General features: G+C 43.0%; 1 protein-coding gene across 1 annotated transcript in view; it reads left to right on the plus strand.

Annotated features, from left to right (window-relative positions):
* The window catches only part of TICRR (TOPBP1 interacting checkpoint and replication regulator), a 33381-nt gene that overhangs the window by 9556 nt on the left and 272 nt on the right, over positions 1 to 23553 (plus strand). Inside the window, 20 exon segments of the mRNA XM_018571548.1 lie at positions 87 to 522; positions 912 to 990; positions 2553 to 2790; positions 3791 to 3920; positions 4387 to 4523; positions 4932 to 5126; positions 6868 to 7019; positions 7101 to 7198; positions 7282 to 7375; positions 7522 to 7601; positions 8302 to 8535; positions 8617 to 8704; positions 9830 to 9911; positions 12248 to 12385; positions 15654 to 15744; positions 16090 to 16151; positions 17245 to 17379; positions 17493 to 17623; positions 18575 to 21200; positions 21284 to 21403. Of these exon segments, the coding sequence (XP_018427050.1) occupies positions 87 to 522; positions 912 to 990; positions 2553 to 2790; positions 3791 to 3920; positions 4387 to 4523; positions 4932 to 5126; positions 6868 to 7019; positions 7101 to 7198; positions 7282 to 7375; positions 7522 to 7601; positions 8302 to 8535; positions 8617 to 8704; positions 9830 to 9911; positions 12248 to 12385; positions 15654 to 15744; positions 16090 to 16151; positions 17245 to 17379; positions 17493 to 17623; positions 18575 to 21200; positions 21284 to 21403 (5346 nt within the window).

Genomic DNA, 23553 nt, shown 5'->3' on the forward strand with positions numbered 1-23553 from the left:
CCAAGCGTCCGTGGCAGCCCGAGTCTGCCAAGCCCGCCAGCAAGCCCCAGTCCGCATGAAGGTCGGGCCCCTACTCTGGTTCCCAGGGTGGGGGGGCACCTTCAGCTCTTTGCGGATTTTTGGTTGGCCCACGTTTCCGACTCTCTTGGGTCCGGGAGCTGGTTTCTTCGGGCTACAGTATCGAGTTTTCTGTCCCGTCCGGGAAAACTGTTTTTCCCGTCCAACACGCGACTCGGATCTCCGTCGCGCTGGGGTGGACCTTTTGTCCCAGGGGGTGATTGTGCCAGTTCCGTCCTCAGAGAGGGTCAAAGGGTTTTATTCAAACCTATTTACTGTGCACGAGAAAGAGGGAGTGTGGCCCATCCTGGACCTCAAGCGTTTGAACACCTTCGTGCGGGCCCGTCGGTTCCGGATGGAGTCGAACGGGTCCGTGGCGGCCTGGCTTCGTCAGGGAGATCTTCTGGCCTCCATCGATATTCGGGTTGCATACCCTCATGTACCCGTTTGCGAGTCTCATCAGCGGTATCAGCGGTGGGGGAGGACTATTTTCCGTTTGTGGCGCTGGCGTCGGCCCCACGTGTTTTCACCAAGGTGCTGGCCCCGATTCTGGCGCTGTTGCGTTGTCGGGGGGTTTCGATCGTGGGGTGCCTGGACGATCTGCTCCTACGGGCGGAGTCGCATTCTTCAATGGTGACGGCTCTGGGGGGTCACGGTGCGGTCCTTGGAAGAGTTTGGGTGGCTGCTGAACATGCGAAAGTCTTGCCTGGTGCCCTCTCCACGCCTGGAGTATCTGGGTTTGGTTCTGGACACTGTCGCGGCCCGGGTCCTTCTCCCTCGGGACGAGCTCCTGAAACTCCAAGGTCCAGCTACTGAGGACTCGCCAGTGGTCGCCCATACGGTTTTGCGTGCAGGTCCTGGGTCTCATGGGGCCTCCTTCGAGGCGGTGCCCTTTGCGCAACATCATGCCAGGACTCTGCGGGGAACATCCTGGTACAGTGGGACAAGTCCCCCCTGTCCCTGGACAGGGAGATTCGGATCTCTCGGGAGGCAAGGACCTCCCTGCGGTGGTAGCTCCAATCTCTGGCCTTGGTGCGAGGGAAGTCCTTCCTTCCCGTGCACTGGACGGTGGTCACCACCGACGCCTGCCTTTGGGGCTGGGGCAGGGTCCTGGGCTCCTTGACCGTGCAGGGTCATTGATCGTCGGTGGATCCGGGGGAGTGGTCTCTGCACCCAGAGGTTTTTCGGCAGCTAGCCCGTGCGGTTGTCCGCCTTTGTGTTTTTTTTTGTTTTGGGAAGCTACTGCTTCTTTCCGCGGGACCGACTCCCTGTTCGTGCTCACGGAGGGTCCTCCAAAGGGTCGGGCCGCGTCAGCGGCTACCATCTGTAGGTGGATACGTACCGTTGTGACTCAGGCGTACGCCGTTAAGGGGCGTGAGCCTCCGTTTCCTGTCACTGCCCATTCTGCTAGGGCTGTTGGGGCTTCCTGGGCTTTCCGCCCCTTGAGGGGTCTTTTGGGTGTTTTGTTGTTGCCCATCCCTCAGTGTGTTACTGCTTGGTGACGTCCCTACCATTCAGGATCTACGATCTGTTGCCTGTGTCCTTCAATGAACGGGAGAGAAAATAGGATTTTTGTACTCACCGTAAAATCCTTTTCTCTCCGTTCATTGAAGGACACAGGCCCTGCCCTCTTTATGGGGTGTACACTCCTAACTGCTTGTTACTAAACTGGAGACTTGTCAGCAGGTGGGGGGTTTGGCCACCGGCAGGGGCCGCCCCTAGGCTGTGATTGGTTTTTAGTTTTGTGCCTAGCGTCCTTCTCCTGCAGGTGGCGATATTACCCTACCATTCAGGATCTACGATCTGTTGCCTGTGTCCTTCAATGAACGGAGAGAAAAGGATTTTACGGTGAGTACAAAAATCCTATTATTTTTATGTGTAACTTACATTTTTTGGGGGGGGACTTTAATTTTTTTTCAAATTTTTTTATATATTTTTTTCACTAAACTTTATTGCTATCACATATGGGGGCTAATAAAACCCCCCTATGTGATGGCAAAATATGTGACAGGTCCTCTTTATGGAGACATCAGTGGTCTCCAAGACCCCTACTGTCACCTAGGACCCCGCAAAAGAAGCTGATGAAGCACAGATCTGCTCCATCAGCTTTCTTTCCAGCTCCCGCCCGAGAAAATGAAACTGTTCGGGCGTCCGCAAAGCATCTTGGGGCGGGCGCATGCGCAGTTTTGGATTCTCGGCCGGGAGACGAGCAGAGACGTAAGGTAAGTCTATGGACGCGTGCACCCGCATGCAGACACAGCTGGATTGGAGGGACGGAGCAGTCAGCGCTGGATCGGAGAGCCGCCGCACCGCTGGAGGGACAGATGAAAACATCAGGAAAGAAGATCGGATTAAGAGACATCATTTAAGGTAAGTGCTGACATTAACATTAGGGGAGGGGGAAAAAATGTATCCTTTAATGTCACTTTAATGGTATGAATGCAATAACATTTAATCTCTCATGTTTATGACTTAGTGAATATTTTTTTTACCAGGTTGCAGAGGTAATCACAGGGGATGAATTGTCTCTGAATACCGGCATCCTGTCTCCAATTTCTGGAACTGCAGCAGTTCTTAGTGTAATCAGGAGTGGTGAATCTCTAAAACTTGACAGTTCTTATCTCGATGAAACTGGAAAGGAATGCAGTGAAGAAATTTCATCTGATCTCCCAGATATTGTGAACAGCGTCCTTCGCCATGTTTATAGGTCCGATGAGAGCATAAAGTCACCGGGTAAGTCGTCTTTATTTTAAACACCAAAGACGCACCTCATACATCTTTCCCGGCTAGGTGCAATCCTAAAAGCATAGTTGCATTGGCACACGCTGTCATATTACATAATAAACTAAGCCCAAGTGTTCCAGCTGGCTCTTGTGTCTATATCGCAAGTAAAAATGTGCTGCTGAATTATTAGGCCCACAGCAAAAATGGGTCTGGAGGTGTGTACGCCAACGGCTATATTAGATCGGAAATGCAAAAATAGCTCTGGAGGTTTAAGCCAATGGTTTAGTGTGTGTGTTGTCACTGAAGTTTACCCATAGTTTACTTTACTGAAGTCAGCGCCATACACTGTAATATTTTCTTAGTCCAACCTGTGGGCTGAATGGAGAAAATATTAGATCCTTCCATCAATGCTTAAGGGCGCTGATCGAGGAATCTCCTGCTGTCTTCATTGTATGCGGGCAGTGGCCGCCGGCCGCTTTCAGAATATCCGAACAGAGCCAGCAGCTCGTTGGTTGCCCGCTCTCTACGTTTGAAGATCCGATCGGCTGTCAGTTGATCGAGGCATGCTAGTTGAAAGGCGCCAAAAGCAGCACCCACTGTGCGAATTTCATCCGTATCTTGATGAAATTTGTATAGTGTATGGCCAGATTTAGTCAAGGCTCAGATCGTAAAGGAGTAGCATCTGACTTGATATCACCTCCAATCCATAAACTCCACTGGTTAAACTCACAGCGCTGTATGACCTCCCGATCTGAGTGCTAATATGAAGGTAATAACAGGAGGGTGGTACAAAGACAGATTAAGCATACCTGAATTAGATGAGGGTGGGTTGTCTTTTTATACTGTATGTACCTATAATTAGACCTTAACATCTGTGGGCAGTTTATTCACTGTAATGGCAAGTGTACTTGTATATTTATTAAATATAACAATTTATAGTGCTAGAAATGAACTATAACAAAATGGATATTTATAAAAAAAAGATTTGGTAATGCCTTTTTTCTCACAGATGTTGCTATGCCAGAGTGGATTAAACAAGAATTGTCACAAAGCAGTCATTGGAGCTCTTCAGTTATTGAGAAATGGTACCCAATATCTGGAACCTCTGGGGCTAGCAGCAATTTAATGGAATCCTTTAGGTGGGAACATGTATATGTTTGCGCTTTTCTTTTATGCATTTTTATTATAGTTGTCCAACCTGCATAGCTCTCTGTTAGTTATGAATTGGATTACTTGTTGTTTTTCTCTGTTCTGTTTGGTACAAAGGGTAGGTAATCAGTTTCTCTGTGTTAGTATCCCATATGCGTGTGTTTCTCCCAATATGAGGTATCTACCATTTCTGCTCCATACAAGTAGCTTGCTCTCAGTTTAGTCATACATAATTTTTTTTCCCCATTCATATGATCTGAATGGGTATCACATTTTCAGCAAGAGGGAGGCGTTTAAACATATTTGCAGGTTTTTGATATGTATCCACAGTTATGGCAATGAGGGAAGAGTATTTTGGTAATTTTTTTTTTTGTGAAGATATTCAAAATTTTTAAGGGTTGTACTGAAGTTCATTCAATATACAATAATCAGGATTTCTTTTATATCACAAATTAGGCTGATAAGTGCAGCATCATTTGATCAAGATGAGCACAGATATGATCAAGACATAACGCATAATTTGTCAGAGGGCTATCAAAAGAAGTCAAGTGAGGAGTCCGGAAGCATGACCCAAGGAGACAACCGAAAGAAGCGTAAGTCTCCTTTTGTGGTGCTTTGTGATTTGACTAGGTATAGATGTTTTCGCACTGTGCAGACACCACCAAACCCAGTCTTAGCGGCTACTACAGCAGTGGGCTGAAAGTTTCAAAATAGTCGAATTGATATTTTGCTGTTACTAGTCAGCCAGATGGGGGTCTATAGAGGTTGTGATTTGCCTGTAAATTTGTAGTACCTCTTTTGCCTGGCAAATATACTTTATCAAAAAAAATTCCATCATAGGCTAAGATATTGTGATTTAAAAAAAAAAAACAGCATTTGTAAATGGCAATTTGAAGGATTTGTAAATGACGTTGAATGAAGTCTAGTCAGGTTATCCTTCGTTTGATACCAGAATCCTGCTAGTTTACTGAGTTTTTAAAATGTCCTGTCTGTATGTTCAGGTCTTCCTCGTACTCCTGTGAGGCAGAAGATGAAGACCATGCCCCGTGCTCTGCAAATGTTAAATGCAGCCAGATTAAATTCAAAGGCTCAAAAATCACAGCCGGAGGGTGCACCCGCTGCTCCAGTTGAGAAGAGCTCACAAGGAAAGCGAAGATCTTCAGAGAAGCCTGAGCCTCCAACTAAGAAACCAACAGGTGAGAATTCATCTTTGTTATATCCGTATATGCTAAAAACCAAAAGGACCCGTTCACATTTTTGCAGTGTATTGCATTAGGGCAGTGCATTAATTTGAACCATGCATCTCCTCACACAGTGTCTGCAGTGCTCTGTTAGAAAGGTAGTTTTTATTATGACACACCTTATATCGGCTTCTCTACACAAACAGTGTATTGCCTGCTTCTCCCACAGACACATGCTGGTCTGCATCTAATAATGATTTTCATAACTGATTAGTTGGCCGATTTTTTTTTTTTTCATTTTTTTTTTGATCGGATAAAAAATATAAATGAAATACTATACTTAATTTAAAATACACTAATGCAGTGTTACAAACATACAGTTTACTTCAGAATAAAACTACATGCACAAATTTTGCAATCGGAACACAGGATTGGGGTACCGCACGTTCCAGTTTGAGCGATCACACTGTGGGTAGGTGGCGCGTTTGGGGTGCTATTGAATTTTATAAGTGTTTTTAATAATTTTATTGTAAACACTTGACGCTTGAAATAGCTGCTGCCAGTGGCCATTTCAAATTGCAATAGCAGGCTGGCTATTGCACCCGCCCACTGCTTGCTGTGCCCTCCTCTCGATGTGGAGAAGAGAGCTAGGGGATCCAACCAACTAATCGATATTAAAAATAGCTGACAACTATTCTCATTATCGATTTTAGTTGTTTGCAGCCCTAGTTAAAATGATTGTGACTTGGGCCAACACCTTTCTAAAACTAAAAGTGCTGACTTTGAAAGTACCTATGATGATTTTCAAATCATTCCTTCTGGAGCCCACTTGGATTCTAGGCTCAACCTGCACACAGGGCACTGACTTTTAGAATCTAGAGTAAGCCTCATCTTGGCACAGAGACCATTCTCTATCCAACTGCCAAATTCCAGAAACTTCATTGGGCAGTAGAAGCACTTGGATTTGACAAATCGAATGACACAGCTAAGATGCCATGAATGGGCTTGGTAGGATGTAACTCCTGTGTGCATGCGCAGGATTTACATCAGTGGCTAAAGAGCACTTCAGGAACCCCAAAGTGTTGGTGGCGGGGGACAGAGCTGAGAACCGATGACAAATCCAACAGCGCTAGAGAAGGGCACACTTATAAGGTAAATGTTACAAAGGGCTTTAATCTTCACTTGGGTAGTAGTCAAGGCTGTTTATTGCATGACTTGAGCGCTTCTAAATGCGTTTTTCTTTATTTAAATGTGAATCTGCTTTTAGTTCATCTTGTATGATATACCGGATTCTAGAACCAGAATTTATAGCAACACTTTTCTGTTGTAAAGTAACAGATGTTGTGCAGACAGGTGCCTGCACATACTATAGTTGTATGTTTTACTTACTGGGATCCCTAAACCTGAGTATTCTAATATGCAAATCATCATGTTTGCAAACACTAACCTGTCTTCCTTACACATCCCTCAATTAGTTGTTGATCAGATGAGAGACAGCCTCAGTTTTCTTTCCAGAGTTGCTGAAGGGTGTGAGCCAGCCCTTTACTTTCATTGTAAAAGTGAAATTTGTATATCAAAGTGCAGTCCATATATAGGTGCAAAAAATGCGGAACTAAACTATGGGCATGTACCCAATAACATTCCAGCGACTACTTTACCTGACCTTGCACAAGTTTACCTTGAAGTCATTAGGTGAATATTTGTCTGTCTGTATAAATACTGAGTTGGTAAATTGTGTTTAATTATTATTTCTCAGGTTTCAAGTCGGAGGATGAGTTGATTTCCTTTGTAAAAGAGGAGTATGATAAAGTGGTGTCTGGAGAAGATGTTTTGTTGCAGTCATGTGCCAGGAATGCCTTTACCACCGTTAAATCTTACCTGAAGACCGTAAGCAGCACACAAGTAGAGGTGAAGAAACGTGTTTACTTTATCCTCTACATTGGAACAGTAAGACAATGTTCTAAACAACTTTTTCTTTCTCGATTACAGGCTGACTGCATAGATAAAATCAGGCATCTCATGAAGACCAGCAAAATGATTCGCCAGCTTTATGGACAGAATCCAGACAAAGAAGCCAAGCTCCGAGAGTATGTGCATCTTGTAGTGTGCTTTTTCATAAAAATAAACACAAATTTACTATTCTTGTGACCTTGTGATGTTTTGGATTTAGATGTCGGATGCAAGCTCTGCTCAGACTGGAAATGTGTGTACAGTGCTCTTCAGTACTGGCTAATGAGGATGAACTGGAGCAAGTTGTTGAAGAGGTAAGTGTCAATTTTGGCTTTCTTTCTGTTCATTTGTACAGTACATGTATTTCTTATGCTTACTCTGAAACAGTGCTCTTGTTATGTTGGTACTATAATGTGCATGTATCACTTGTTTTAGGTTCTGTTCTAAAATTATTTTTTAGGTAACGGACATGCTACGGATTATTTCTCTGACAGAAGATCCATCCTTCTTGACAACATTTCTGGCAACTGTCCTGGCAGAGTATGTACTTTTCAGCATTGGCCTGTGTGATCTCACTGAAACATGTCTGTTTGTGCAGTGTTATGCAACCAATAATATCGGGTCACAAGATTTGGCTGTGACAGAGTAGACCAACTGCTTGTACTTTATATTGGGTAGTCTGCGCTAAGCAGGGAGAATTCCATGAAGTATTGCCAACTCCAAACAGACTTCTGCATCTAATGAATGGACTGTAAAGTGCAGGCCATACTGCTAACTATAATGTAGGGAAGGTAGCGATATCTGCTCTCCAATATAAATGAGTCCCCGGGGCAGGGGCAGCACTAGGAATGAGGTCGACTTTGCTGCATGCACATGTGCTGACAAGAGGAGTGGGCAGTGTTGACAACCTATCAGTTTGCTGCTGCTCCTTCATTATCCAGTCAGCAGGCAATAACAAGGTGACACAACTGTATTCCTTAACTCTAACAGGAAAAAGTGGTGTCTCCCTACTAGCTGTGTTGTCTGGGAGTAATGTAATCATTAAATTGGCTGAACAGAAATGCAGATCCTCTGGTAGATAAAGCTGTTCATATATATGTATTTCAACTGTTCTTTTGGAATTCACTTTTAAGATTTATACTATATGCTTGGGTTGAACTTCCTCCATAGACAGTATACTTGCAACAAGCTACCATCTCTTCAACTGTTATCTCCTCAAACATTGTTTTTCTTTTGGCAGGTACATAGGAAGCATACCCAAAATCCTGTCGGATATATATTTTAGCCTTGGCACGCAGATTCCTGAAGAGCTGGCGTTAGTTCTTCCTTTAGATTCCGATGACTCCTTCATACGTGAGGGGAAGACGCCCATGTATTCTCAGCCATCCATTTCCAGGGTTCCAAGTGTACCTCAGGTAGCTAATGAGGAAGATCAACTTGAAGAGCTTCGGACCAGATCAGCTAAGAAAAGAAGGTTTGTGTGGTTTTGGTTCCATATCTGTTTTAGATTCTGTTTTTCTTTTACATCGTAGCTCTCATGTCTTTTTCTTCAAAGGACAAGCACTGTGGCACGACACAGAAGTATAACTGATTCGTCTCAAACTCTGAGGCAAATTGACGTCACAAAGAAGCAAAAGAATAAGGTAGGAAATGCTATCACACCTACAATATTGAGCCAAAATCTACAATGTATATTCGTTTCACATAGAACAGGGTTGTCCGCTTTTTCCATGGACCAGGTTCTCATGTACAGGCCTGCCCAGTTTTGCTAAACTACTCCAAACCTGTCCACTTTCCGCATGTCTGTAACATGCACACTGTAATCATTTTAATGGTCCAAGATCAGAACTAGGAGGGCTGGTTAGACTCTGATGTACCCTGTTTCCCCGAAAATAAGACCTACCCCGAAATTAAGACCTAGTACCATTTTTGGGAATTGCTAAAATATAAGACCTACTCCGAAAATAAGACCTAGTTGTGACCATTCCCATGGCTGCTAAGGCCTGAGGGGGAACTTGAATAGCTGCAGGAGAGAATCAGCAGTGCCAATGAAGCCAGCGCTAGAGGAAGCGAGGTGGCAGCGCAGGGAGCACACCCGCATAAGCCGATGTTTCCTCTATACCCCCGGCTCCTGCAACAGGCAGAGTGATACCAAATGCACTCTGCCTGTGAGGAATCTATAGTGAAAGTAAGCTTCGCTTTTTCTTATTACCAAATTGCTCTTGCCCTGATCACCTTATTAACTTTGCCATTTTGGATTATTCAATTTGGATTTGCATTAACTTTGGATTGTTATACATTAAAAACAAAAATAAGACCTACCCCGAAAATAAGACCTAGTGTGTTTTTTTGAGCCAAAAAAAAATATAAGACAGTGTCTTATTTTCGGGGAAACACGGTAACACAGGATTTTTTACAGTTATCGAACAGATACGACGCAACATTCTCCATGGCATATTTAACAGATCAAACCGTAGCAAATAAGGGTACAGTAGTTGGGGTTCAACTTTAATTGTCCACTTGTAGTATATTGAGTAATCAGGTAAATAGTTAAATGGATCTTTTCGAATCCCCCAGTGTTATTACACCGTCCCTTCTTGCTCCATGTGTTTCATTTACTTGTGAATATAAAAACACTGACTACAATGCATGACAGGCAAATACTGGTTTATTAAAATTACCTTTTTAGTATTTAGAGTTCTTTTCTGCCCTACTTGCCTGCCATCCCGGCCCTCAGATTTAAACCTGACCTTTTTGTTTTATTTTAGGAGACCACTAATCTCAATCCTGTTATAATGGTGGAGAAACTAAAGTTACCACTGCCAGAACAGCCACAGAAAGAAGCTGAAGGTATGCCTCCCCTTATGTGATGCTCGATAATCATCATAAGCTTTTACATATAAGTCAGATTGCTTATTTTATGTAATTTGCAAGTTAGCCACATGGATACACGCACGCTGTTTTCAGCATCCGCAAACTGTGTCAGCTTCGCTAGAAAATTGTGGGGAATTGCAATACTGAGGCTGTCAGCACAGAAGCACGCACGTGCTTACTATACACTAGTAAGTATGCTACCAATAGGCAGCCTTGGATCAAGCTGGACCAAGAAACAGCTCTGCCAAATCCTTAGACAATCCTTCCTCGGCATGAAGTTATGACCCCCACTTTCCAGAGTGGAGGGACGGACTTTTGTTATACCTTGCAGATGCTTGAATAATTTACATCTCCAAAGCTTGAGTGGAGTGGTTGGTGTCCCAGGGCTCAAAATACCTTACCCCTACGCTTAGCAGATCTCCATCGAGTCCTCTTGTGTCTTTAAGATCAAGGTATCATTGCTTCAGTTCCTTTGAAATAATGGTCCTTGGACACATTGGTTTATTTGGGACCAAAGACCAGATTGTCCCTGGCTTATTGGCTCAGGAATACAGCTTTGGAATCAGGGATAATCCCTCATTCCCGTCTCTTGGAGAATACTTATGACAAACACCAGCATGTCGGGTTAGGAAAGAGTCCTAACCCGACATTTGCCAAATCCTTAGACAATCTCCAATAGGAGAGGGTATAAACCCGACAGAAGCATTTTTATGCTTCAAATGACTCCAAGAGAAGGATTTTGCAGTGAAATATATCTTCTTTCCTGGGTTTATAATGTTTACAGAGCAAGCACGGAAACCATAAATAAGCTACACATGTAGCTTGGTCATCATTGCAGCTACTCTACATTTAGAAACATTTAGTCAATGTACTTGAGCTCTGTGTAATCTGCTGCACACTTGCCGCTAGCTCCTCTCTTGCTGCTGAGATGGACTGCATTTGTGTTGGCCAATGATGTGCTATGCAAACTCTACTTCCTGAATGAGTTGCTAGGACCTTACAATAGGAATACCTACCCTTCAGTAACCAGGGTTCCTCAAATGTCACCAGTGGCAAGGTGATTTAGCATGTAAATTTTTATTGAAAAGTTTTACTACATACATACAGTTCGTATAACAAGATATAAAACAACAACATAACTAGTCATTGACCGACATAAATGAGAATAAACAGTCACTCATAATGTTAATGTTACACCACAATCAAGCCGTAAAGTCTTCGGGGGATAGGGGTACATATGAAATGGAAAGGGGACTAGATCATAACATAATATAGCTATAGGAGAAACATCGAAATTAATGCGCAGTATCGAATAACTCAGAACATGGGTACGAGTATTGCCATCGACCTTGCTATGTATCGGTGGACAACTTCAAGTGTGGCAGTGATCTTGTTCAGGTGAATGTGCAGTGTGTCTGCTATTATAGCAGATATATCTGCCTTCAGATGTTGAGACACTGCAGAGGCCAGGGCCGAGTAATCAATGGGGGAGACAGGGAGAGCTGATGGCTGTGCCTCACTCACCATGTCCTCACGAGGCGGCTCCTGCTACATCTCCTCTGACGCCATGTTGGGGTTGGCAGGCTCGTCACTCGTGTGTTCCAGAAGGGCTCTCCTCGCCCTCTGCGGGCGTTCCACATATTTGTCCATGGCGAGTGGGTGGTCCGGGGCTAGAGGGGCCGAAATTGCGTGCTCGGTGCGGCGAGGGAGTCAGGTATTGGAGCTGTGACGGGACGAGGGACGGAGAGGTGCCCTTACAGCATCGGGCGCCGGAACCGGAAGTCGGCAAGGTGATTTAAACCGGTGGGTTGATATCTGGCTTTGGTATAGATGCGCCTCTGATAATTTAAAGCTTGGAGCAGGTAGACAGTATTCACTGTATAAATTCAAGGTTTTAGCCAGCTTTGACTGGAGCAAACCCTTTACAAAATCTTCAATCATTTCACCTTTTTTCTAAATAGACCTATCAGATTAAATGCAATTCAGATATGCGTGTTAGACTGGAGTCGGGAAAAGATCTCATCCAGAAAATTACTGCTTCCTAGTCTCCACTTCAGCAGTGTAGCTGCTTTAGACAATTAAGCATCAAAGTAGTTGTGGATGCAATTAAAAGCATTGACAACTTTAGCAAGTATGATTTGATTATTAATGTGGCATTTACAACTCTTGTGACAAAATCAAATCTTTTTGAATAGTTTTGCTGTAAAAGTTTTACTTTCAGTTGAATTAGGTCTACACAGTACATTTAGTTGCTGTATCTAAAGATGAACTACGATGTGGCATGACCATAATCCATTTTTTCTCCTTAAAAGCCACAAAAGTGAGAAGGAATTTATTTGTCCAAGAGAACCGATCACCCACAAGAAGAAGCAGGATGCCAAGGAGCCAGTCTGTTTCTGCAGTGGAAGGCTTGAAACATAAACGAAGCAAGACTCACGATGGCACTAGAGGTAAAAATGCATTTATCTGATAGTTCACATGTGTTTAATTTATCAGTTTTATAAAACAACCAGTGATGTCTCACAGTGAATGAAGTTATATTTTTCCAGTCACATCTTTTGTCATTGACATCAGCTTTAACCTCTGGCCGTCCGCCCGTAGTAAAAAAACGGACGGACGGCACTGCTGCATTTGCGGGTTGCCGTCTCCAGACGGCAATTATTTTCTGCTCTAGCGGGCACGCACGGGCAGAAAAGACCCGACCATTAAACACATCCGTTACCGGGTGTCTGACATATAGGCGATCAGCAGGTCCATAGCCCGCCGATCGCCTATATGTGCTCGTTCGCGGCAATTCTCCAGAAGTACTGGAGGCGAGCATGGGATGATGTGTATTACATCACTTCCGCATTCACCTGTCAGTCATCTGGCTGCTATAGCCAGAGAGAAGAAGCTGATAAAGCAGATCTCTGCTTCATCAGCTTCTTTTGGGGTCCACAGGTGACATAAGGGGTCTTAGAGACCCCTAATGTCTCAAACAGTTCTGCTTAAAGGGAAATTCCACCTTTTGCACACAAAAAAAGTGCATTCATTGTTTTACATTTTTTTTTTGCTTAGAAGTTAGTAAAGCATTGCAGCCGTGCTCAGTAGATGGCAGGTGCAATGCTCTAGCTCCTGCAGACTGTTCCTCCCGCCCATGTTTGTACAGACATGCAGTGATATGGAAGGGAGGAAGTGTCAATTATTATTATTATACACGATTTATATACAGCCAACAGTTTGCGCAGCGCTTTACAATATAAGGAAGACATTACAATACAATTCAAGACAAGATGGTAAGGAGGGCCCTGCCCATGAGGGCTTGGGATCTAAAATGAGGGGCAAGTAATACATGAGGAGGTAGCTGTGTGGGCATGAATTGTTTGAGAAAGTGATATTTCAGTGGTTAGGTGGAGGCTGGAAAAGTTCCCATAAGAGATGAGTCTTAAGGGATCGCCTAAAGGCAGTCAGAGTGGGAGATAGACGGACATGTTGGGGTAAAGAGTTCCACAGAATGGGGTAGACTCTAAAGAAGTACTGGAGGCGAGCATGGGATGAGTTGACGAGGGTGAAGTGAGAGCAAGGAGGTCTTGGGAGGAGCGGAGGGGACGGTTAGGGTGATACTTAAGGACAAGGTTGGAGATGTAACCTGTGGCTGAGTTGTGAATGGCTTTGTAAGTGGTTAATATTTTGAATGTTATCCTTTGGGCGATTGGAAAACTTGAAAATACCAGACTAATATTTCAGCTTGACATCAGGCCTAAGCATAAGCAGTGTGCACAGTTCTGAACACTGTTGTTGATGTGCTGCAGGGTTAACCAGTAATCTTACGGCAAGGGGCGTTTTTCTTGTGGGATTAAAAAGGCATATTCAGGGGTGTGGAATTTGTATCGCCCGACGCCTGGGACATGTAGTTCCGGGCAAGTGTTTTTTTCCACTATTTTAGCCCTGCGAGCGGGGGGGGCGTAGAGTGCAGGGGGGACAGGGACAGAGCAAAAGGCGTGGAGCCGTGTTGGAGGTGACAGGGTCAATAAAGAGTACCTGTCACCTCCAAATGCTATCACACGGGATTATTATTCCCTGTGTGATAGCAATACAGTTACGTTTTTTTTTTTTTTTTTAAATAGTTACAAAGAAAAAGTAAAAAATAATTAAAAATGTAACTAAATAAAAATGTCAAAAAAATAAGGCGATTTAAGTAAAAATAATAAAACAAATGAAAAATGTTTACAAAGTAAAGAAAAATTAAAAAATGAAAACCAGCCCGCTGCCCCCATCTGCAAGCGAATAAACGTGCAGTGTTTTCAACTGCAACCGCTCGGGCAGGACGGTATTGCAGCAGCAAAACGCGCAATCTGCCTGGCATGACTGGGGTGCCATTAGAAAATAATGGCACTGCCAGCGCGATCGGCAGGGGTGTGCGATCTGTGACTGCCCGGTCATTGTGCACTAAACCGAGCAGATGGCTGGGTGGTCACGGAATCGCGCACCACCGCAGATCGTGCTGTCAGTGCCATTATTTTCTAATGGCACCCCAGTCGTGCCAGGCAGATTGCTTGTTTTCCTGCTGCAATACCGCCCGGGCAATCCTACACGATCACGGTTGAAAACACTGTGCGGTGCATGTCGTGAAAATAGGTACATCTACCTTTTTTCAGCGATTGCCAAGCAGATGCAACCGCACACGATCGCACGTCCTGGGAATCCTCAAGTCTGCACCAACCCTAAAGGGTATATTCACTTTCCCAAGTAATTTGGGAAAATGGAATTACCCACACAAATCTCCCTCCCACTATACTTACCTTTCGGCAAACGGTCCTTCCCGTCCACCAGTACGGGTGTACTATCTGTACCTGTTCCATGCATTCTGAATTTCGCTCGCAAATTGCAAGCACTCGTTGGTCAAAGCAGTCACCTGACGGCACTGACCAATGAGAAGTGCTTCTTAGCACTACTAAATACGGTTTTGGTGAAAATTATTTTTTTTGTATCGGGACCAGTAGATTGTCATGAGGGACAAGTAGATTCGGCCCCTGCTCTAGTCCTTGGACAAGTAGTTTTTTTTTTAATTTCCACACCCCTGATATTATGGTCAGAAATGGGTCAACTGGTCAGCATTATTGGTAAGGAAATTATTAAAATCCAAAGACTTTTCAACTGTAGTGTTACTACGCTCTTATGCTTATTTAGGGCTGCAGCTAACAACTATTTTCATCGAAATTGATTAGTTGCCGGATTATTTTTTTCAACTAATCGATTGGTTGAATTAAAATAAAATCTCTTGTTTGTATTCTCTCGCTCGTTCTCTTTCTCTCGTGCGCGCGCTCGTTCTCTCTCTCGCTCCTTCGTTCATTCTCTTTATCTCTCTCTTTCCCCCGTTCGTTCTCTCTTGTCCCCCAACTAACCGATAATGAATAGTTGCCAACTATTCTCATTATCGATTTAATCGATTAGTTGTTGCAGCGCCTATACTTATTTACAGAGCACAAACAGTTAAAATGTTAGTAGATAAAGCTTCTTTTGAAACATGAGAACAAATGATTTCTGAAAAAGTAGCAATAGCTGTAAACTTGTATTACCTCAAACTATTGGTTTTCATTTGCAGAATTGTGTACCTGTGTTAAAAATCGCTACACTGCCACAAATGCAGCAATTTACAAGTCAATGAACCATTTCCCTGTTGAAACGCTTTACCTTTCAAACACTCAAAATAAGATGATCCCTTTCTTCTCTTATTAGATCATCACAAGCTATTAACAAAGAAGGTAACTGAGACCCCCATGCACAAACAGATTACCAATAGACTGCTCTACAGGCAGATTAAAGGCCGGTAAGATATTAGCTTAGCTCTGTGACATGATTACATTTTGACATGCAGCGTTGTCTGTTGATTCTATGGATGTGATTATTCATGTGATATCAGCCATTTATTATGTTTACTCTTTCTATCAGATTTTAGCTATATGATGGCTAGGTGACACACTTTTAGAATATAAGCAGTTTTTAATTCTGTTGATTAAGAGTAAAATTTGCCTTTTTACTTGTTTTGGTCTATTGCAGTAAAATAGTAATGTTACGCTTGTGAGGGTATTAAAAAAATATCTTGGAATCTAGATGCAGCATAGATTAAACCCCTGTGCTTATAGTAAACAACGTACCCACTGCTTTTTTACAGGTGCAGCGAGTCTACATCTGATATCGGCATTGTTGAGGAATCTCCAGAGAAGGATATAAAAGGTAATCATTCAGGAAATGGAACATACCAGGGGGGGGGTTGTGTTCTTTCTGGCCAAGTGCTAGTACTTCCAGACATACTCAGTTGCTGTTAATATCACTATTCAAAGTGTACATCTCGGGTGGTACAATTTTGTTGTATGGTGCCTTTGCCTAATTTATGTAGTGTGCACTAGAATGTTTTTGTGTGCACTAATTTCTTTGTATTGCTATTTACATATAATTATTGAACTTATTCTAATCACAACTGGAGTTATAGCTACCAAAATATTCATCAAGTAAATTATGCAAATAACTTTAAAGCAACCTAGAACTTTTCCAGTTCCCAGCTAAAGTATAAACCCCTTTTCTCTCCTGTTAAGTTCACTTGAAAATTGTAACAAATATATGTAACTTTTCCCTTGTAATTATTATTGAACTACTGGAGAGTAACACCAGGCTGCAAATGGTTGTAATTGTGGCAAAGTCAGATATTCCTCTGAGATGTAACTGCAACCAGCATGTGTGGGCATGACTACTGTGAGCTGGGATCATGTTGACCTACTTTTTTGCAGCCACAGATTCAGGGCTGATTTATTGAGCATAAAAGAATATAAAAAATATTTAGCAAATGGGTTAACTCAAGATGGCTGTGAAAACAAAAGTTGGCTATGTTCCCCGAGGTTAGTTTCCATGCAAAGTTTTTATGTTATCTGAGAATGTATTCTATATATTTTTTTTATGGCAAGATCCTTATGTCCTGCTTTACTGTATTTGTAATTATGCCCAGCTACTCTTCTGATGCACACATTTCAGCTTATACGAACTTGCTGTCTAATGAGAAGGTTGGAGGCAGACAGGTGACATGGGAAGCGAAATTGCTGAACCAGAAATATGATTTTATGAAAGCAGATATCATTTGTCTAGCTGTTCATTGCGGAAAATGTGTAAATCACGAGATTGGCTGTAAAAGATTACAAATCCTTTGGCAGTTAAAACCGTAAATATATTTGTATTTCTACTGTATTTAACTGTTTGCTTGGAGTTGCTTTATGATCTTGGTTGGAGTTGCTTTATAGCTTTATGATCTTTCTTACCTTTGCCTATTCTGTGCTAGATGTGCGTAGGAGCCCCCGCATTAAGCAGCTGTCCCTTACAAGAAGAAACTCTTCGTTCTATGCGTCACAGCCAAAATCACGCAATCTGGAGAGGGTTAATTCAGCCAGCCAGCAGCTCCTTGCTGGCCATATGGGTAAAATACTTATGAGAGTGTTTTGATGTTTTTTGGGGGTTTTTTTCATAACATGTAAATCAGTATTAACAGGGATGCATTCAAACTAAGATTGTGGTTTTCGTGGTTTGCAGGAAGTGGGCACAGCAATGAAGCAAAAACTCCTAAACGTTTACTTTTTGGTGAGGTGCTTGGATTGACCAGTCCACCGACGAGGAAGGCGAGAAGAAAGCTACTGAATGATCCTGAGCTTTCGACACAGGAGGTAGTTACAAATAGCGGTGCCTAAAAGAAGCAAGTGGAATTGAATACAAAAGGGAGCATAGTATGTTAATTGCTCACATGCGTGCTTTTATTATGTTGAAAGTTCTAGTACAAGTAGCCTTTAACCCCTGACCACCACTAGATGTTGGGCTGTGGGGAAGTGCAAGATTTTACACTTTGTCAACAAAGTCAAACTGTATAGCCAGTAGCCGCATTTGTACACTGCAATCAACTTTTTAGGGTCCGTTCACCCCATCTGCGTTGGAGCTGCGCTGGCCGTTTCCAGCGCAGCTCCAACTCAAGACCAGGCGATTTATTTTGTCACAGATGGTGTGCATTCACACCACTGTGTTGTGGTAGGAACGTGGTGCTGTGTGCTGCAATAGGTAAAGCATGCCTTCCTTTTTTTCAATGCAGCGGGATGCGACATGCAACCGCCTCGCACCCTGCCCTGCCTGTAGAACAGAATGAAATTTCAATTAAGTTGTAACAAAAAAAGTACACACCCAGTGCGATGTGCTGGGATCATCGCATCTGCACTGTGCCAGGGCACTGCAGACCAGACAGTGTGATTAGCGCAGGTCAGATTCAGGTGTGAATGGGCCCTGAAAGTGTACTTTTATTTTCGGGACATTTTACAGGAGTAAAAAAATTAAAACGGGAACGGACAACAATAGAAAATTGACTTTCAGCATTTCTCTAATAAAAAAAATAGCTGATGTCTGTTTTGCGGTTGGAGCGTTTCCTTCACTTTGGTGAATAGATTGAAGAGGAAATCGCTTTAACAGAGCCCTGGAGAGCAGTAAAAATAATTCCCCATTCTATCCAAAACAAAAAAGGTTGGTTATAGATAACTACATTGAAAAAAATGAGCTCCCATAACTAAAACTCATCTTGGCAATATACCTTGGCAATGCACTGAGATTTATGTATTTGTTTTTTGTTTTTTTAGATGCCAGAAAAGCATCAAAGGAAAACTCCAAGAAAAATGTCACAGAAAGCGGATTCAAACTGTGAAGAGTCAATAGGAAGGAGGTTGTCGCAGAGATCTCCCTGTACACCTGTACGTACTCCCAAAAGGCTTAAAACCCCTTCCAAGAGTCCACTGGAAAGGAAAAGTGCTAAAAACCTAGGAATATTTTTCTCCCCATCTAAGCAAGAACAACAATCTATTTTGAAATCCCCTGAAAGAAGAAGTGAACGATTAGCGCACATAACGCCTAGGAAAAGCGATTCTCCAAGTAAATGGCTTCGATCTCCCTTAAAGACACTAAACCAACAGGTTACACCTCACAAATGTAGAGCAGAAAGGCCACAAGACAAAGAGGTTTTCAAAAGCCCAGAGAAGACACCCAAAAGACATTCAAACACTAATTCTCCTGGAAAGCAAAGGCTTCAAATGTCATGCACCCCAAAGAAATCCCTTCGATTGCAATGTTCAGATGCAGAAACTGTTTCCACCACAAGTTATCAACTTGGAACACCAGAGAGGTCTGTTTCACAAACGCCAAGGAAATGTGTGGAGTGGAAGAGTTCTGTTATAATTCCTTTTGCTACAGAGCATTCCCCTAGAAAACATGCAGCTGAGGATTCCATGTCACCAAAAACCTCTTTCACTACAAGGTATCAACTTCGTACACCACAAAAGTCCCTTTCGGCTATTCAGCGAACGCCCACACCAAAGAAACACGTGGAGTGGAAGAGCTCTGTTGAGCTACCTTTACCTTCAGGGTCTACACCTAAAAAGTTAGATCACTCGATTAGAAAACATGCCGCTGTGGAGGATTCCATGTCACCAAAAACCTCTTTCACTGCACGATATGAACTTCGTACACCACAAAAGTCCCTTTCAGCTATTCAGCGAACACCCACACCAAAAAAACACGTGGAGTGGAAGAGCTCTGTTGTGCTACCTGCAGAATCTACACCTAAAAAGTCAGATCGCTCTCCTAGAAAACATACAGCTGAAGAGGATTCCATGTCACCAAAAACCTCTTTTACTACAAGGTATGAACTTCGAACACCTCAAAAGTCATTTTCATCTCTGTTGCAAACACCAAAGAAATCGGTTGAGTGGAAGAAGTCTGTTTCTTTTCCTGCTGAATATACTCCTAAAAAGTCAGATGGCTCTTGCTCCACATCTCCAAAGACCACCATTCTTTCCATGCCTCCATGCCTGCCAGTGCTTAAAACTGCTACAATATCACAGCCAGGCAATAAACTGTTTCCCGATTCAAAAAATGGTAGTCCTCTTACCAAAATATTAAATACTGGGGAATGTACCCCTGGTAGATATTCTTTAGTTTCCAAACACACATCACCTGTTCTGTCGAAAACGTTGCCAGCTGAACTTAAGGTTGTATTGCCACGTTTGAAAAACATTTCAGCATGCAACATTCCTTCGACTAAAAGTGATGTTGTCTTGTGTGAAAGGTTGGATGTTTCATCCTTAGAAAGTTCAGAAGGTTCAGGATCTTTTGTGAACACCTCACAGACAGATGAAAGTATTGATATAGCAGAAGCCAAAGTTGTGCCAACAGAAACCTGTGATCTGAAAATGAAACTGCTGATTACGAGGAAGCCTTCTGATGCTGGCAGTTTGCCAAGCACACCAAAGGGTCCAGGTAATGTTCAGTGCACTTCACCATACGGTCTACGCCATACCGTTGACAGAAGGCAACGAGAAGCTGCAGCACGACTTGGCACTCCACAAATTCAATCTAATTTCTTGACTCCAAAAAGTCAGAAGAAAACCATTCCTCCCCCAATTTATGAAGTTCAACTTGAGATGAGAGAGTCAGGTTTGCCTAAGCTTCGTTTTAAGAGGACAGATTCGAACTCAACTGTTCATATGACCAGTGGAGTTGGAGTTGAAGACTCTCCAACTGTGTCTCGCACTAGGAAAGGAGAAGAGGTTCCTTTTGGTGAGACATGGTGTAATAAGCATATGAAGTTAGAACCGGGCTGTGCCTCTCCATGCTTGCGGTCTTCCTACAACACGCCTGGCAAAAGTAGCCTGCAGACGTTCATTTGCCAGTCTTACACACCTAAAAGGTGTGCTTCTAATACTGCTTCCCCAACGCAAGCAGACGCTACAAGTCCTTGGACACCATCCCCAAAATACAAAGAAAAAAATGGCAACGATGTTATTAATAACTGGCCACGGAAAAAGAAAGCATCTGCTGTGAAAGCTGCTAATGTGCCAAAGGGAGATAAAAATCCGGACCATATAGTAAGCACAGCGTCGGCAGAAGAAGGGAGTCTAGAACATGATGCAAATAAGGCTTCTCCTTTAAGTGACTTTGTGTTTGATGGGGTCTCCAAACTTCAGGAGCTCTCTCCAGTCATAGACTGGAAAGGTAAAAGTGAAATTGGCGCAATGACTTTGAAATCTAGAAAGAGATGCTTTGAACTCCTCTCTCCCTCAAAGGATGCCCAGCCCAGTGGTAAACGATCTTGTATTTTGAGCAGTGCTGTTGAAGATCTGGAAGAATGTGTTATTTCTTCAAGTCAAAGTCTATCCTCGAACTTGAGTTTATCACAGCAAAGTTCTGAAGATGATGTATTTAGCATTGCAGGTATTTAATGGTTTTCTGCTAAAAGTATGCCTAATTCTTTCATTTGAAGCTTCATAAATGAATGGCTTATGTTTGTTTTCCAGTCATTACACCACCCACAAAGGTACCAAAAAGTTCCTTATCTGCAAGTGGCCTGTTCTCACTTACTCAGTCACCAATGCTGTTTAAAGGGAAAACACTGTTATCCAAGAGAAAGATGCAAGGTGAGAGATTTTATTGGATCTTTAGTTTATACAGAGCTCTCCTTTGTCTTGTGTTCACTATGCCTGGAATGGGTTGGTGACTTCCCCTAGTCTGCACGTTAGCAGCGTGTCTTTGCTAACTTCGACCAAATGTTTGCATTTGGGAAACATTTTGGAAGGATTTGAACTGCAGTGTTGGAATTTAGCTGTGGATCTTATAGAGCTGTCATTACTGTTTGTTTTGTGTTTTGGAAAACATATCCTACTCTGAATCTGAACTCTCCCTTCTTTAACCAGTTGACATCCGCGGTGTTAAACCCCCTTCCCATCCAGGCCATTTTTCAGACGAGCACATATAGATATCTCATGTACCAAGTACTTTGTTGAAGCGCCCTTGGCAGCAATTACAGCCTGCAGTCTTTCTGGGTATGACGCAACAAGCTTTGCACACCTGGATTGGGGGATTTTCTGCCATTCTTCTGTGCAAATCCTCTCAAGCTCAGTCAGGTTGGATGGGGACTGTTGTTGGACAGCCATTTTCAGGTCTCTCCACATATGTTCAATAGGGTTCAAGTCAGGGCTCTGGCTGGGGCCACTCTAGGACATTCACAGCGTTGTCCCTAAGCCACTCCTGTGTTGTCTTGGCTGTGTGTTTAGGATAGTCATGTTGGAAGGTGAACCTTCGGGCCAGTCTGAGGTCCAGAGTCCTGTGGAACAGGTTTTCATGGAGGATACATCTCTGTACTTTGCTCCATTCAGCTTTCCCTCAACCCTGACCGGTCCTTCAGTCTGCTGCTGAAAAACACCCCACAACATCATGCTGCCACCACCATGCTTCACTGGTGGGATGGTATTGGGCAGGTGATGAGCGGTGCCTGCGTTTAGAATTGAGGCCAAACAGTTCAATCTTGGTTTCATCAGACCAGAGAATCTTGTTGTTGTGGGAGGTGCGTTGCAGTGCAATTAATTTCAATGTCACCCCAAACGCACCTCCCACCTACAGTGTGATAGCCCGCACTGGAACGCACAGTACTGCAATGCCATGCTTGCCAGTGTTTTTTCCTGAAGTAAACGTAACACTGCATTTGTGTATTTCATTTAAAAGAATGTATTTTTTTATCTGATCTAAAAAATAATCGCCAAATCGATTATGAAACTAATCATTCGTTGCAGCCCTAGCCCTTTTTCCCCAATCAGTTTGTCTGGGCTTCCAGCTCTGGGAAGAGCCATGCTTGTGCCAAACTTTTTCCATTTGAGAATTATGGAGGGCACTGTGCTCTTGGGAACTCGGTGTAGCAGAATGTTTTTGTAGCCTTCCCCAGATCTGTGCCTTGCAATAATCCGGTCTCTGAGCTCTGCAGGCAGTTCCTTTGACCTCATGGCTTTTGCTCTGATACAGTGTGTATAGTCAGCTGTGAGGCCTTCTATAGAGAGGTGTGCGCCTTTCCAAATCCTGTCCAATCAATGTAATTTACCACAAGTGGACTCCAATCAAGGTGTACAAACATCTCAGCAATGATGAAGAGAAACGGGAGGCACCTGAGCTCAATTTCAAGTGTTGTTGCAAAGGGTGTCAATACTTATGCCAATGTGATATTTCACTTTTTCCTTTTTTCATATATTTGCAAACATTTCTAAGATTCTGTTTTTCACTTTGTCATTACGGGGAACCGAGTGTAGAATAATGAGGATAAAAAAAGGAATTTAAACAACTGTAGTATCAGGCTGCAACATAACAAGATTGGAGAAAGTGACGGGTCGGAATGCACTGAATATGGATCTCAACAACCAAACAACCCTCTTTCGTACTGGTCTTTGTTTCAACCTCTCATCCATGATTGACTTGGTACAATTTAAAAACAGAAGCAGAAAATTGATGTTGTTAGCCTATATGTATGACATATATCAGGCATTACAAGTTCCCATAAACAGCAGATATGGAACTGGCATTCGCCTTTGATATTCCCTCGTAGCTCCATTAACAGTATGCTGGAGTGGATAGAAAATGTTAGAACGGGGAGTTTGTATTTAATCACAACATCATATTTTCTTCTGTGTGGAGGTTAATAAAAAGGAAAATTCCAGCCAACGACCGGTAAAGTAACTGCAGTACATGACACATGTAAAAGATTTAGTTTAACGCAATACAATGTTGGTAAATGTCTAGCTGT

This window comes from Nanorana parkeri, unplaced genomic scaffold (assembly GCF_000935625.1).
Source record: "Nanorana parkeri isolate BGI_ZX_2015 unplaced genomic scaffold, ASM93562v1 scaffold42, whole genome shotgun sequence".
Lineage (NCBI taxonomy): Eukaryota > Metazoa > Chordata > Amphibia > Anura > Dicroglossidae > Nanorana > Nanorana parkeri.